The sequence below is a fragment of the Aptenodytes patagonicus genome, chromosome 4 (genome assembly GCF_965638725.1).
Source record: "Aptenodytes patagonicus chromosome 4, bAptPat1.pri.cur, whole genome shotgun sequence".
NCBI classification, from domain to species: Eukaryota; Metazoa; Chordata; class Aves; order Sphenisciformes; family Spheniscidae; genus Aptenodytes; species Aptenodytes patagonicus.
In genome coordinates this window covers 46,630,717-46,646,640 of record NC_134952.1, presented here as the reverse complement: position 1 = coordinate 46,646,640, position 15,924 = coordinate 46,630,717, and the positions used below count along the sequence as shown (strand labels likewise).

Below are 15,924 nucleotides of genomic sequence, written 5' to 3'. Positions count from 1 at the left end.
TCGTGTAAGTGTTTAAAAGGGCGATTTTCAAACGATTAAGCAGAACTCATGATGTTTGAGATCAACTATAAATCATTTGGTTACAAGATGTATTATTTAAATAATTATAGCTATTAGCTGCTATTGTAATGTTAATCAGGTATATAGAACATTTGCTTATAAAATTTTGTTCTCCAGACACAGAATACTGAAATGTTTTCTGGTAAGTTTACTCTTAAATAAGGTGTATTTCTCAGCTTCTCTATCTTGAGCTTAGTACCCAATCTATCTAAAACTTAAAATTTATCCATGAAGAAATATTTCCCAAGGAAAAAAATAAATAAAATAAAATCAACCCAGTGTGAGGATTTGAAACCCAAAAAAACCAAAGCATGACCTCGTTAGAGATAAAAATAAGGTTTAGACCAGATGAAATTTACAAAAAAATTAAAAAAAAAAAATCAATAAAGTGACCAAGTACACAGTTGTTTGATCTGAAACACAGACTAAACAAATGAAAGACTAAAGTCTTTCAAGTGAAAGACTAACAAGTGAAAGACTAAACAAAATGCTCAGAATATTTGTTTTCTGAATGTAAGATCTTTTTTGAAATTTTCTGGTCTCAGAAGCAGCTCATTGAAGTGAGATCATTTGTGCTAGAGGATGCCAGCTAAACTAACAAGAAGGACGTGTGGCAGTGCCCTTCCGACACCATCAATAGTGATGGGGTTCAGCTTCTCTATCCAGGAGTCCCACTGTTGAGGGTTTTTCCTATTAGCTTTTTAATATTTTTTTGACATAATAACTGGTAGGACTTCAGCCCTACTGAAGGCAATCTACTAGTGCCTACCTCAGAAGTGTTTTGTAAAAGGAAGGAATCACATGAAAGTAGTTTTAAATCTTCTGGCTCCTTTACCATATAGATACAGTGAATGTTGGAGGACACATTCAACAGTCATGAATGGCAACAATGCTTCAACACCACTGTGCTGCACTACAACAATGAATGAGCTGAAGTTAACAAGGCAGAAATTGAGATTGGTAAGGCCCATATATACCAAAATAAATTAAAGGAAAATAACTGTCCCTACTCTCATCTGTTTAACACTGCTGAAGTCAACATAAGATGAGAAAGAAGAGAGAAAATGAAATATTTTACACTATTTGTAGGCAACTAGTTATAGTGCTCAAATTAGAAGATTTGAGTATCTTGATAAATAACAGTTTTCAGAAGGCAACTCAGAGCAAGTCACTTGGATACCCTAGTGCTTTTCTGAATATTGCCACTGACTAAAGGAGAAACCTACTTTTTCAATCCAGAATCTAAATTAGGTGTCTGAAGTCGAACACTGTTCAGATATTCCATTGTCCACTACAATAGATATGAAACTAATGTAAATTCAAAATGTAAAGATGAGCTAACAAAACTTTAGCTAGAAATATCATCCAAATGCTGCCTAAAGTACTGTCTCACTTTTCATTTCAGTAAATAAATCGCACCACATTTTTCCCCCTCAGAAAAAGAAACATTAATTTTTCAGAAATATGCTCTGAATTTATTTGTATTGTATATAGCACACCAAAGAACTTCAGTTAGCCCCATAAATTTAAACATTTTAGTGTTTGTTACTGTCATTTGTTCTATCAGAGTACTGCATCATCTAAACCAAAAAAGTGTGTTTTTTTTTTTTTAAACCTACTTAGGAAAACATAGTTCTTAGTTTTTTTTAAGAGATTGTGATTGTTACAACACAAAACATGAATGCTTCTGTCTTGTTGTTATTGCACAAACCATTCCCTACAAGCCCCATATGCTATACTCCTAAAATCAAATTTTAATTTTCCATTACCTCAGAACACAGGCTGCTTACTTGAAGTCCATAGATTGTGATGTTATATCAATTTTATACAGCGTCCACATTTAGTTTTGAACAAATTTAAACCTTCACTATTACTTACAAGTGTATTTCCCATTATAAGATTTCCACACACCTCTTCTAACCTACGAACCCTGTCCCTTAACATATTTTGATGAAGTTGCTGAGCTTAACTTGTATGTTGAAGGAGGCAAAGGATGAAAGGCACTTCACCTTGGCAGTCACCCCATTTACTCGGCAAGAAACAATTATAGAAAGCCCAGTTGTGCAAGCATTATATTTTTTTTATTTAAGTTCTTCTTAACAAAAGATAATTTTTGGTGGGTTCCCCCCCACCCTGGCCCCCAGTATTCAGTTGTTCTACTACAAAGCCCTTCATAATAATAAAGATATTGGTATTTGTGCATGACCTGGGATGTTTGGATTTGGTAAAGGAAGCCCATCTTCTCATATAAAGGACAACTCCTCAACCATAAACTTAGTGAAAAATTCAACTTTGAAAATTTTGAAATTGGTTCCATTTGAACAACCTTATAGTAGAATACAATCTTTAAAATTCTGATTAAAATTTAAGTGAAATATTGCAATTTAAATGAATGTTCCCTACAAAGGTAAATTCCATTTAACAGAAATATTTTAGTAGACTTCTTTCTGTGGTGGTAGTAGGTATTAGTTGCTATTACTGAGAATGCAACTGTATCCACAACATATAACAATGTTAACAAAAATAGGACAGCCTTTAAAGAAGTATATGAATTCAACCCCTAGGTAGGCTCTTTAAAAATGGCCTTATTTAAAAACATTCCCCCCCCCCCCAAAAAAAAAGCCATCTGCCTGTTTTAACCAGTAAAAACGTGCTGCAAAGTACTATAAACATGCCTAATCAAGGTCTGTATTGGCAGAGTTCCAGAAACCTGCAAGGTGTGCTCAAATTACATAAAAGAGAGCAAGTTGTAATTGTTGACATCTTCAGTATAAGATCCGTAACGTAAGGTATATCTCCCAGCATTCAGGCTGGCATCTGTCAGCATTCAGAAGATTAAAAAGTAGCTAAACTTGCATGCTTTGGTAAATATGCAAGTAAACTCTTCATTGTCCAGATTCAAAGCAAGGAAGACCCATTTAGCCATGAACAAGCTACTGGTCTATCAACTTCAACACCAAATACGAGCACAGGTCCTGCAGCCTTACAAAATCCCTCTGAAATCATAAATTTTGTTTTTCCTGTAACAGAGATTAATGTCCTTCGGGCTTTGGGACTGTGAGTACATTCAGATAAATGAGGTCAACAGCCACGTTTATAAGACAAGCTACTGTGGATTAATTTCCAAGAGACAACTGGTTTATTCAGGTTAAAAAGTGCTCTGGTGATTGCCCAGAGCACTGAGTACAAATAAAAAGAAAAAAAAATCCATAAGATATCTCTGGAGAGAGATACTTATTGTATTAACTTTGAGTCATTATTCACTGTACACTCGGTGCAGCCTCTATAGAGCTTTAATTGAACTGCTTGAAAACACGTACCTGATAGCAATATTCCAGATATTGTTCAGCCACGCTTACCTTTGAAGAAGCAATCTTCGTTGTGTACAATGGTGACCTTTTGTTTTTTCAGACAGGCAGCCCTGTGCACTTCGCAATGGTTTTCATAGAATTCTCCGTCAGAACCGCACACAGGCTTGTAATGCGGCTTGCAGTGCTCCATGCATAGGCACTCAGCTTGGCCAGTCTCCCCATTCACAACGCAGTGTCTACCCAGACCACAGTACTTGTTTTCGCATGATCCAAAATGGCCATCTTGACCCATATACCCTAAAAAAAAAAAGAAAACGGTAGCTTTGAGATATTACTTATATTTTGTTTAATTGGATGCAAGATACAAAAAGGATTGTATTATGTAAATGAAGTCAGAATATGTCCTTTGTGACATCCTTGACTAATGCTTAACATAGGTCAGCCTGAAATGAAACAAATTTAATCTCGTTATCATGACTAGGTATACTTTTAGTCATTGTCATGTGTTAGACTAACTGTAATTAAAAGCAATATCTAGTAACAAGAAAAGATTTACTCTTAATTCTAAAAATTTCATAGTTAATCATGTCTTTTTAAATGCATATTGAAGTGTCACCTTAAGATTGCTATGCTATTGCATGTAATAGAGCAATGCATTCTCTAGAATTTAGATCGTAGAATATCTCAAGTTGGAAGGGACCCATAAGGATCATCAAGTCCAACTCTGTGCTCCTCACAGGACTACCTAAAACTAAGCCATATAACTAAGAGCATCATCCAGACATTCCTTGAACACCAAACAGGCAGATAAAATAGACATTCACACATCGAGACTGATACACAAAAATAACTAGAGCTGGGTCAAGGCTCACAATATGGGGAAAAAAAAACCACCTCTGTGGTGGCAAGACAATGACATTTCAGAGAACAGAGCACGGTGGAAGAACAGGACTGACATATCAAGTTAATGGTGGCTAGGAGGAGTCAAATGAGCCTCTAGTGGTATTTCAATGAGACAAATGGGATTTGGATAACAGAGCTTTAAGAGGGCTACAGCAGAGGTAAAGGAGTTTCTGCTGGCCGCAACTCCCACTTCCTTCTGCTCCTAGAACATGGACATGAGGCTACCAAAGCCATCTGTCCACTTTCTATCCTCTCTGTGCTGCTGCCACCATGTAAAATAAGTACTGTGGTCAGTAGCAGATCTCTAAGTGAAAGGGAAAGTTAAGTGCACAGTAATATTTCCTTAGTATATCCTCAGTTTCCATCTTGGCTGCCATAGAACTAGCTATGCAGTCACTGGCAAGGGAACAGGTACGATGAGAAAAGAAAGCCAGTGTTGTCAATTACCACAACTTTAATGATGTAGGTGTTCTGATACCATAATTGTGTCCTAAAATAAGTATAAAAATACTAAAATGTCTCCAAATGTGGGAATAGACACTGCCTTTCACAGTTACTTCATTTTATTCTCTTGCTGTACACTCCCAATCTCCAGAACAAACAAGGACTTGATCCCCAAATACTATAAACACCTAGTATTCTAATTCCTTGCAGTACTTTCCTTATCCTCACAGCCTAGCTGAATGACATTTGGCTGCCCCATAAAAAATAGTATGAACAGATAAATGGCAGTATGTAAATTAGTAGTATTAGATTCATTTTCTGTACTGAAGAGCTAAACTGTCAATACTGTGCTTTGACGCATATTGCTTCTAACCACTGAGAATTTAGGTTTTTCACTTCAGTGGCAGCAGTAAATTCTTAGCACTTTTTCTTCTTAAACCTACAGATCTATTAGACCTAAGACAACAGTGCTTTGATTCTTTGCCTTCTCACATAGCACAAATTTGCTACAGAAAAATGTACTACAGAAAGCACGCAACCATGAAATTTGGCTCTAATATGACAAATGCTGTATTATTTTATAACAATTTGAACACAGAATTGCAAGGACTACATATTCACCTCAGATGTTGTATATCTGATAACTACACTACAGTGATTTTTATACACATGGATGAAACAGTATAGACCAGGCTGATGATGGGTTTAAGTGCTCATGCACCAAACTGACTTGAAATGGGCAAACCCAATTCAACATTAAAATTTCCTGTAAGTTTCTGAAGATATTACTCCTTGTGTCAACATATCACCACTATATACAAGCAACAGACATTAACTGACAGAAATTAATGTAAATCCAATTTCCTTCTACTACCACTAACCTCAGATAAAGTCTTGCAATGTCTGAGAGTACTTTACAGCACAGGTCATGTACACACATTACAGGACTTCTTTGAAGTGATAGAACTGTTGCAGTCTGAGACCAAAGTCCATAAATCATTACTATTTCTGCTTTCTGAATTGGAAGATAAAGATCTCAATCTGACAACTGCTCTGAATTATTGAGAGGTGTGTGGTGACTCAACAATGCACAGTGCTGTATATATTGCTGTGAAAGTAGAAACTGATTTAAGACTTCACTTGGGACTTCATTTTAGTACCATAATTGAATCTGATGCCTGAATGCAAAACAGATACTTTCAGATGAGGGAGAATGATTTGCATAATATATATTGATATTTAGAATATTGGTATGTGTCAGTGTATACCAATCACATACATCAATAAACAAGCAAGCTTTTTGCTCTAATGAAAACTATATTACTTTGTTATGAAATGTTTTATAAATGTCTCTATTTTACACCATTAACTATTCCAAAACAATACATATATTTGCATACATGGCTGCATACACAACTCCTTCCATTGAAGTTGATAGTAAAATTCCCATTGACCTCAATAGAGACAGGATTCTTTCTTCAGGTATAGTCTTTGCCTTAAGTTCAGCTATTTTTAATGCCTTCAGCATGTTTAATAAGCACTGTTCTGTGCTATTTTTAATTTAGGAACTTGCAGATCTTCTAATGTATGTTATGAAAAGGAGCAGCTATGCAGTGTTTCAAGTGTTTTATAGTACATATTTAAGAAAAAAACAGTTTAAATGCTTATTCTTAAAAAGCCCACCAACTAGTGGGCTCATCCATCATGATCATGAGTGATCAACCAGATCACTCATAGCAAAAAAATAAATAAAATCTGTGCAACTTCAAATGAGGTGACAAAATGTTCACAAACATAACTTTTATATAAATTTGAACTAAAAGTGCACCCAATTCTGAAAATGTAAACAAACCAATAAATATTAAATAGCTACTGTGAGAGAAAAATAAAGGGGTTTAGACACGAGTAAAATTTTTTTTTTTTAAAAATAAGCTAGTGACACAGAAATCTAGGAATTTTAAGACTACCAACAGAAAACAAGGTTATATGTAATGGCATGGATTTGATCTTCATCAGTTAAGTCAAAATACTAACTTTATTGTGGAGGATCAAATCAAATTAGCAAAAGGTGCAGGGCTCATGCAGTCATCTTGGATTTTTTTCTTTCACCTGAGTAAGTGATAGAGCTCTAAGTGCTGCGACTGAATAATAAGGAAACAACTGCAAAGAACTGTTTGTAAGTAGTACTGAGAGAAGTTATTCCATGAATACTTATGTTTCCTCTTTACATTTCTGGGGAATTATTCATGACATATTGGGACAACCAGACTTCTGATTCACAGAGGAGTAAGTCAGTGAAATAAAGGAGATACCAGATGTTCTGAATAGCCTTAGTAAGGGGCACTTACTAGCTATGGATAAAAAGCACTACCATTTTGTTGTCAGAGCTGAAAAAAAAAAAAGAGCAAAACATTTGACCAAAGATGATACAACAGTCAGTAACCTTTTTCTTTACACAAATGCATCACCTTCGAGTCTTAGCTCATTGCCAAGTAAGTCTTTAAAAATGCAGAGATAAAAATCTGATATACAAAGAACTTCTGTAATCATAACAGGTTTTAGTTGATAAAGGCAAGTAAAGCACAGCATTATTGGTCTGGTCCACTGTGTTTGGTTAGAGACACCTGAGTGTTTGTTCTGACTAGTAAAGGTATTGCAGGGTACTCAGGACTCTTACCTAATATGCTTTTCATCAAGTTGCAGCTGTCTTCCTGTCTGAACCATCGCAGGAGGAATGAAAACTCAGTGTATAAACTAGCCCTCAAACAAAATCAACTTCTGCTGCTTTTCACTGATCCAGCCCAACTTGCAAGAATCACTGTATCTGGCAAATCCTTCATTTTAATTTATGTTTCCAAAAAAGGTAATTAATTCCTTTAGGAAGCAATAATTTTCATCTTGGAATAGAGCTGCTTCCTGTTTAGGTATAAAGCTACAGGAATCTTGTCATTATCAAACAAGACACCATCTTTTAAACCCATATGGGCTGTGACTTGCAGCGTATTCATGAAACACCTGACTATTCCAGTGACTCTCAGGAAATCGACATTATCACTTTGCCTACCTGGAATTATTATTAACAGAGGTATACTTCTGATAGAGCGATAATGGAAGTTCTTTTATTTTTTTAATGCCAGTGTAGGTGAGTCTCCTGGGACAAAATTGCATAGGATGTAGCACCCATTCAGAAGACCACCATCACCTCCCCTCCAAGCTATAAAACAAAAAAGCCACCAAGTTTTGCTGAAGGCTGTTCTTCTATCTAAGCATTTAGATTTAGAAAGTAAACTAGTCCAAGATGAACTTAGGTTCCTATATTTGGACATAATTCAGTAATTTAGTAGAGAAGATAAACAGCCTAGCATATTCAATATTAAGAGACTGAGAAAAAGTAAGTCAAGATAACAAATAATCTACCCATGAATGCTAATCTTCTTCCAGCAAAGTAATTGATATTGCTTATGTGATGATAGATAAGTCTGCATTTTTCAAGTGACACAACACATCAATAGGAGAGTATGTACCCATATTAGCTATGTTAGCATACTCTGAATTTTCAGCCAAAAAAGTGTGATACCTATGCATTCTGAGAGGGTCTACAGTACTATGGGAAACAAAACATACTTTCTTCAATTTGAAAGTAAGTCAGGAAACATTTAAATTGTCATAACCTTAAGTTAAAAAACCCTGCACTTTAAGAAATAAAATACATTAAAAATGTATTATGCCTGAGACAACCAAAGCAGTCACATAGGCTTTTCAGATTCTTTTGAAACTTAAACTCTAAACAGACATAAAATGAAAGAACAAAAAGAAAAGAGTTTTTATTAAAAAAAAAAAAGTAGAAAGCAAAATTGCTTTGGCTTTTAAGACAAATTGAAATAAATACAATTTCAAGCTGTCACTTAGGATTCCTCATACATGTTTCCTAGATAAAGGCCAGTTCAACAGCATCCAGAGTTGAGCAAGTTTTAGGTCACAATGATATCATTTACACTTGGGAATTAAGTGGATGTTTCAGCATGCAAAAGGCTCATGGGAATATAGATTTTTTCTTTTAACTAGTCAGTTTAGAGAAACGTTGCACATGGAAGCTTTGGAAATTCATGAGAGTGTGAATCACCACATTCTCCAGTTGGCCCTAGGCTGGAACGCACACAGGCTTTCTGTATGTTGAGCCCTCTCACTTTTCTTTTTCTTCCCTAACAACATAATTTACATTCATAGCTTCTATCGTAACTTGCAGCATTATCTACATGTCATCTAAAACAAAGTGGCAGCTATTTTTGGAGACAGTACTTCAATACCTTGTGTACAAATAATTGATGCTGATTTCTGGGTCAATAGTCCTGTCCCCCACCCCCTTTTATTTAAAAGGATTCTGTAAATGACAATTCCAACTCTACAGCTGTATTTTTGTTCAATATACTATCTATGAAAGGCCCAACCAAGACTGTAATCCTAATGTTGGTAAGTGTTCAGTGTAGCCTTAAGTTTCAGAGAGAGCAAGGGGGAGAAGAAAAAAAAAATTCCACGTTCATGGATTTGCAAAGTAATTTTAATGTGTCAGCTATAAATTATATAGACACATAAGTTTCTTACAAATTCTTAAAGTGACAAAAATATAAATTCATGCTCCATGTTTATTAACTTTTCTTTTTCTGTGACTTACTCTTAATGATTACAGAGCATGTTCCATTTAAATAATCTTTCATACCACTAACTACAACATGAAGCTCAAAATAGAAGGAAATATACCGCCAGAGCTCCAAAAATCACCTTTGAAACCCTAACTTTTAAAGGCTCAGCCTTAAAAATAATCCAATCTCACATTCTTTTCAAAGTAAGATTAAACTCAGAGGTCTCTCTTGCCTTTCCACTTAAAAGTCCTTTCTCATCTCTTCACATTCAACTCCCCCGCCCCGCCATTTAACTAGAAGCTTAAGTTTAAGCACGGGGGGGGGGAATCAATTAACTGTCCATACATTCTGAAGTTCTTTTTTTACATGCAGTAGTGGAGGCAGAAGAACAACACAAGAGGAAGAGGGAACTATGGCAAGAAATTATAGCTGAGAAAGGAAAAATGTTACTATTTAAGTAGTCTGACTGCAGAATAACAAAGTTGAGAATAAAAAACCCAAGGTACAATAGTCAAATCCAAAGCTCATTCCTCTTAAAAGAAACAAAGAATGACTTTTTTGTCCCATTAAATTTGGTAGAGGAGAAAGGAGTAAGTCTTGTCACATCACAGGTATGAAGAAAAAAAATCTTATGGAAGATAAAAATCTTAAAAGTAATGTCCTTCACCACAAGGAAAATCGTTATAGCAGCAATTCAAACACAGTCAGAATTTGAATACAATGATTATGAACAAAATGGAGAAATGCCACCTGGAATAGATCCCTATTCATGAAGGTGGAAGAGTATTCACAAAGGGCTGATGACATGAAGAATTTTTCTGAGAAGGAGTTCAACAGCACATGGAATTACAGATGAACAAGTCTCAGGGACCCTGCTGCCTTGTACTGTTAAGGTATAACCTTGTAATGTTAAGGTAATGAGATAGGAGCTGAAAGAATGAAAGATGACCAATATATAGGCACAAGAATGTGCTACATCACTCTAACCACAACAAAATGCCTGCACATATTCAGTTAAAAAAAAAATAAAATCAGTGGATAAAATGGGAGGGACAGTTTTAAACCACAAAGTAGGATTAAAAATATGGAGTTTAAGATAATTGCACAGACATAAAACAATGCAAGGTTTACTTAAATTGGTATTTTCTATCTTCTAATGATTTAAAAGTATAAAACAGTTGTACAGCAAGACCTCTTAAAAAATTCAGGGGCAGAAATAAACTTTTGTTAGAATATTGTTCTTCCTCCCAGGAGGCTTTCAAGAGCAGAGGTGCAAACCTGCTCTGAAGAAGATAGAACAAGAGTAAGCTATTCCCATTTCCACACCAGAAAGAGCACCTCTTAACAGCTCTGCCAAACAATTCCTTGTTGCATGCTCTTTTCATAATTCTGTTAGCCCTAGCTGTCATTGAAAGCAGCAATTTGGATCTCTTCAAAGTTTCTCAGAGACAGAGGCAAAACAGCAGTTCACATCAGCAGCGCCAGTGGTTCAAAGATGGGGGGGGGGGGGGGGGGAAGGGAAACAAAAGCAAGCACCACCCGCAGGAAGGGGCAGGATGAGCACCTGCAGCTGCCACTGCAGTCCACTGCCCACAGCGACAGCTACTTTCAGTTCACACCGCTAAGCCCTGCTCCCACCTGTAGGAGTGACAGTAAATCGTACACATGGCTGATCACTAGTTTGCTGTGCCATGGTGTTCTTCCAGCATCAACGAAGTAAGCTGGAGTACTTTATACAACAGTTTACTTTGCCTGTGCCTGCAATCAATTTTTGACTGGGTCTTGTACTGTCCTCGCCTCTATTCTTCCCTGCCTAACCACCCCCTCCCCCCACCCCCAACCTCACAAACAAAAGAAGCCTCCCCCCCCTTTGTAGGGGGACTGGAAGTGTTGTAAGGACTTGCACCTGCTTAGAATTTGATTGAAATCTTCTGGTGTGCTCAACATTTATCAGTGAGGACTAACAAAAATAGACACGGACATTATGACTGCACATGCTTTTTTTTTTTTTTAAACCTTAAAAGTGAGGCTAAATACACTTAGGAGAATGCTTGTCTTGTGTATTTAAATAAAATTACTTTCTTATTCTCCTGTAAAGGTAAATTAGGAACAAAATAAGAGAAAGCACCACACTTCTAAAGGAATAAATATGCAAAACTACAGTAAGTAAAAGGAAAAGAAAAATCCTGTAATACCAAGACTACTTGTAGGTGTTGCATACCCAGCTATTAACACAAAATCTTGAAACCTCCCAAAAGAGTGTATCTGTTGGTCAGAAACAGCTTAGCAACTTCACCCACGTGAATCCCTTTCTCTTACCAGCAGCCTGCAGCTCTCTTGAGCAAACTTCACAGAATTTAGCTTCCTCAGAAAAGAAAAAAAAAACAAATCATACCTCCTCAGCTGGAATCAAATTGAAGACAGGGACCAAAACACCACATAACAAAAAGAGAAGAAATGAAAACACAACCACAAGCAGCACTACATACAAAACGTCTTCTGCTTATTAGGCAGAAACGTTTCTTACCCTCCTGAGCCTTCACCTGCTTCTTCCCCCTGCTGCTAGCTGACCCTTTATGGGCTTTCTCCGGTGCAGCCCACACGCCCACTGCCCCCAGGCTCCCTCCCCTCTTGCGCTGCCTCCTCCCCGGCCTGCGCTCACCGGCTCCTCCGGGGCAGCCGCGGGCGGTTTGCCCACCCCGCGCCAGGAGGCTCAGCAGCTGCCCAGCCCTCGTTTCCTACGATTAAGACGACTTTCTGTGGATTCCTGCCTCTACAAACTTCCTTGCTTACTCGCAGGCCTATTAAGCGTAGCATCTGCTTTGATATCAGAGCATAACAAATGACTATGACAACTCCACTGCACAGCCTTTCCTCCAGAGCGGCACCCTCTTCAGATTTCTGACTGAACCAAAATCAATTTAACGACCAAAGTGCTGTGGGGCAATGTTCCGGCCCTGTGCCCAGGGCCCAGACAGCAGGCTCTTGTGTGCAACCTCGTGGCCCAGGGGTCTGCGGGTTCCTTCAGGTGAAATTACTGTCCTGGCTAGGACTGCTCACGTGCTCGTGGGAACCAAGAAAGTGTTGCCAAAGTCTCTTTCACTCCTAGGAGGCAATCTTCTGGCACTATACTAAGCCTTGTAAAAATCCCCTTCGTTGATCATCCTCCTTACATTTGACCAGTGACTATTAAATTGGCAAAACTATCTGTGGGCTCAAGACACACTACTTGTCTTATACAGGAGAATGGAAAACATAACGCAGGTCTGAAACAAACAGCTGAACAGATTTGGAATAAGAGCACTACTGGGTCTACGTGTAAATACAGACTGACGTCCTTTGAGCAGTTTCAAGCCAGCAATTCATTACTTTCAAGTAAATCCTTAGTTGTACCTAGCATTTACTGTGTTTTTCTTTCTCACATATTGTCTTTGTCTTTTGAAAAATGTTTATTGTTCATTTAACATCAAACCAGTGGCAAACAGTGTATCCTCTAAAACAAAGTGGGAAGTGACATATTTGCCTCATCACAGATACATGGACCTTTATTCAAATGGTTGATTGTTTTTCAATTGCAGGGCAGCAGGCAATCCTGTTGTCCTGGTTTCGGCAGGGATAGAGTTAATTTCCTTTCTAGTAGCTGGTACAGTGTTTTGGATTTAGGATGAGAACAAAGTTGATAACGCACCCATGTTTTAGTTGTTGCTGGGTAATGCTTACACTAGCCAAGGACTTTTTAGTTTTCCATGCTCTACCGACTGAGAAGGCTGGAGGTGCACAAGAAGCTGGGAGGGGGCACAGCCAGGACAGCTGACCCAAACTGGCCCAAGGGACATTCCATACCATGTGACGTCATGCTCAGTCCATAAACTGGGGAAAGCTGGCCGGGGGGGCCGCTGCTCGGGGACTGGCTGGGCATCGGTCGGCGGGTGGTGAGCAATTGTACTGTGCATCACTTGCTTTGTGTATTATTATTATTATTATCATATTATCATTTTATTTTAATTATTAAACTGTTTGTATCTCAACCCACGAGTTTTTCTCACTTGTGCTCTTCCAATTCTCTCCCCCATCCCACCAGGTGGGGGGGAGTGAGCGAGCGGCTGCGTGGTGCTCAGTTGCCGACTGAAATTAAACCACGACAGTCCTTTTTGGCGCCCGACGTGGGGCACGAAGGGTTTGAGATAATAACAGGTTAACCGGAGTGTATTAAAGAACTTATATCTGTTAATAGTTGTGGGTCACAATGTTGGTTTCTCTGTTCTCGATATTGATTTGTATAATCTGCATCGCGCTCTTTTTCCTGCTGTACATGTTAAAGATCGGTGTTGGGTTTTGCAGTTTGCTGTGGTCTGCAGTGAATAGTAATGTCTCGCTTGTGAGGTTTGTTTTTAGAACATTGACCTTGACATTAGTGTGGTATGTAAACATCGCAATGAAGCCGTTACTGTACCACAGAGACCATTTTGTGGAGACAACTAGCAATTGCAGTAACTTTTCTGAGAGTTTTTTTACGGAGGAAATACAGAATAGCAGGGTCACTACCTTCTTCTATGATGTTTCCTCCTTCATTACAGTAATTTTTCAGTATTTTGAACATCCTTGGGCAGTTAAGATACTTCTATTAATACTTCTTGGGAATATTGTTTTGGTTTTGTCTAAAGTTGGTAAGCAATTTAAGAATATCATCCAGAGATCTGCCCCAAGGCTGAATAATTATGAGTGGCAGGGTGTGTGGGACAAGATGGGCAAGTACCTAGGCCAATGGGGCACCCCCAGTGTTTTGGAACTTCACCCCTGAGCAAGTGCAGAATCCTGAAAAGTTAGTAGAATATTTGGACAAAGTATGCTGTCACCCTGGCAACTCCAGAGAGATGCAGATCATTGCAACGTGCTGGGGCCTGGCCCATGCCTACCAAGCCCTGTTCAACACCATTCAGTGCCCTCAAAGGGAAGAGAAGGTCTCTGGCTCTGACAGTAAAACGACACGCACTGCGGCCACTCAGACCCGGGCAACGCGCCCTGCGGCCACTCCGACCCCAGCGACAGGCCGTGCAGCCACTCAGACCCCAGCGACATGCACTGCAGCTACTCAGATGCCGGCAACAGGCCCTGCGGCCACTCAGACCCGGGCAACACGCACTACGGCCACTCCAACCCCGGCGACATGCACTGCGGCCACTCCGACCCCGGCAACAGGCCCTGCGGCCACTCCAACCCCGGCAACAGGCCCTGCGGCCACTCAGACTCCGGTGACATGCTCTTGCACTGCAGCCACTCCAACCCCGGCAACACGCCCTGTGGCTGAACCAAAGAACCAGCCTGTGCCAGTATCAGTCGCCCCTGTACACAAGAAGAAATTTTGGAAGCAGAAGTCGGCTCGTTTAGTAAGGGAGGAAGAAGCTTCTTCTAAAAGGGAACCGGAGGAAGAACTGTACGAACACCCTGGAGAAGGGTCATCACGAGAACGGGAGGAGGAGAGCCGGCCGCTGATCGGGGAGGAGGAAGAGGAAGAACTCATAAACGAGGCAGTGACCACCCGATCTCTATCCCTGAGTGAGCTGCGAGATATACGAAAAGATTTCAGCCGTCGTCCAGGTGAGCATATTGTCACCTGGCTGCTCCGATGCTGGGATAATGGGGCCAGTAGCCTGGAATTAGAGGGTAGGGAAGCCAAGCAGCTGGGATCCCTTTCTAGGGAAGGGGGCATTGATAAAGCCATTGGAAAAGGGACACGTATCCTCAGCCTTTGGAGGCGACTCTTGTCAAGCGTGAAGGAAAGGTATCCCTTTAAGGAAGATGTCATATGTCGCCCAAGCAAGTGGGCCACCATGGAGAAGGGTATCCAGTTTCTGAGAGAATTAGCTGTGCTGGAGGTGATTTATGGTGACCTGAACAATGAACAACTATCCAAAGATCCAGACGAAGTCAAGTGCACACGACCCATGTGGCGGAAGTTTATAAGGAGCTCACCATCGTCATACGCCAATTCATTGGCAGTGATGACCTGGAAAGATGGAGAGGAACAAACAGTGGATGAATTGGCTAGTCAACTCCGGCAATACGAGGAAAGTCTTTCTTCCTCCCTCGTCTCGGCTGTGGAGAAACTGTCCGAAAAACTGTCCCGGGAGATCCAGCAACTCAGAGAGGATAGGTCCTACTCCTCACCTGTACGGACCAGTATCTCGGCTATTAGAAGTAAGCGTTCTTTTGCTCAAGAGAGAGAATATAAAGGGTACACACCACGGGGCACCCTATGGTTTTATCTGCGTGACAACGGAGAGGACATGAGGAAGTGGGATGGGAAACCTACTGCAGCCCTAGGGGCACGGGTACGCGAATTGCAAGGGGAAACAATCACAGAAAGAGGTTCTTCCAGGAAAATTGCTGCTCCAGTTTCCAGCGGGCAGTTCCCCAGAGAGAGTAGAAGGGCTGATCTTACTCTTGATCTTAATGAAGAAACTTCTGACTCGTACGTACAAGAAATGAGAAATGAGTACTGTGATGAGGACTAGAGGGGCCCTGCCTCCAGCCAGGGGGAGGAAAGGGACAACCGGGTTTACTGG

At 39.6% G+C, this 15,924-nt stretch overlaps 1 protein-coding gene across 4 annotated transcripts in view; it reads right to left on the bottom strand.

Moving 5' to 3' along the window:
- FSTL5 (follistatin like 5) overlaps window positions 1-15,924 on the bottom strand; it is a 421,124-nt gene that overhangs the window by 244,944 nt on the left and 160,256 nt on the right. For all 4 annotated transcript variants that reach the window (XM_076336585.1, XM_076336583.1, XM_076336586.1 and 1 more), the window contains exon 4: window positions 3,420-3,668. In XM_076336585.1, the coding sequence (XP_076192700.1) occupies window positions 3,420-3,668 (249 nt within the window). The remainder of the gene's footprint in view (window positions 1-3,419; window positions 3,669-15,924) is intronic.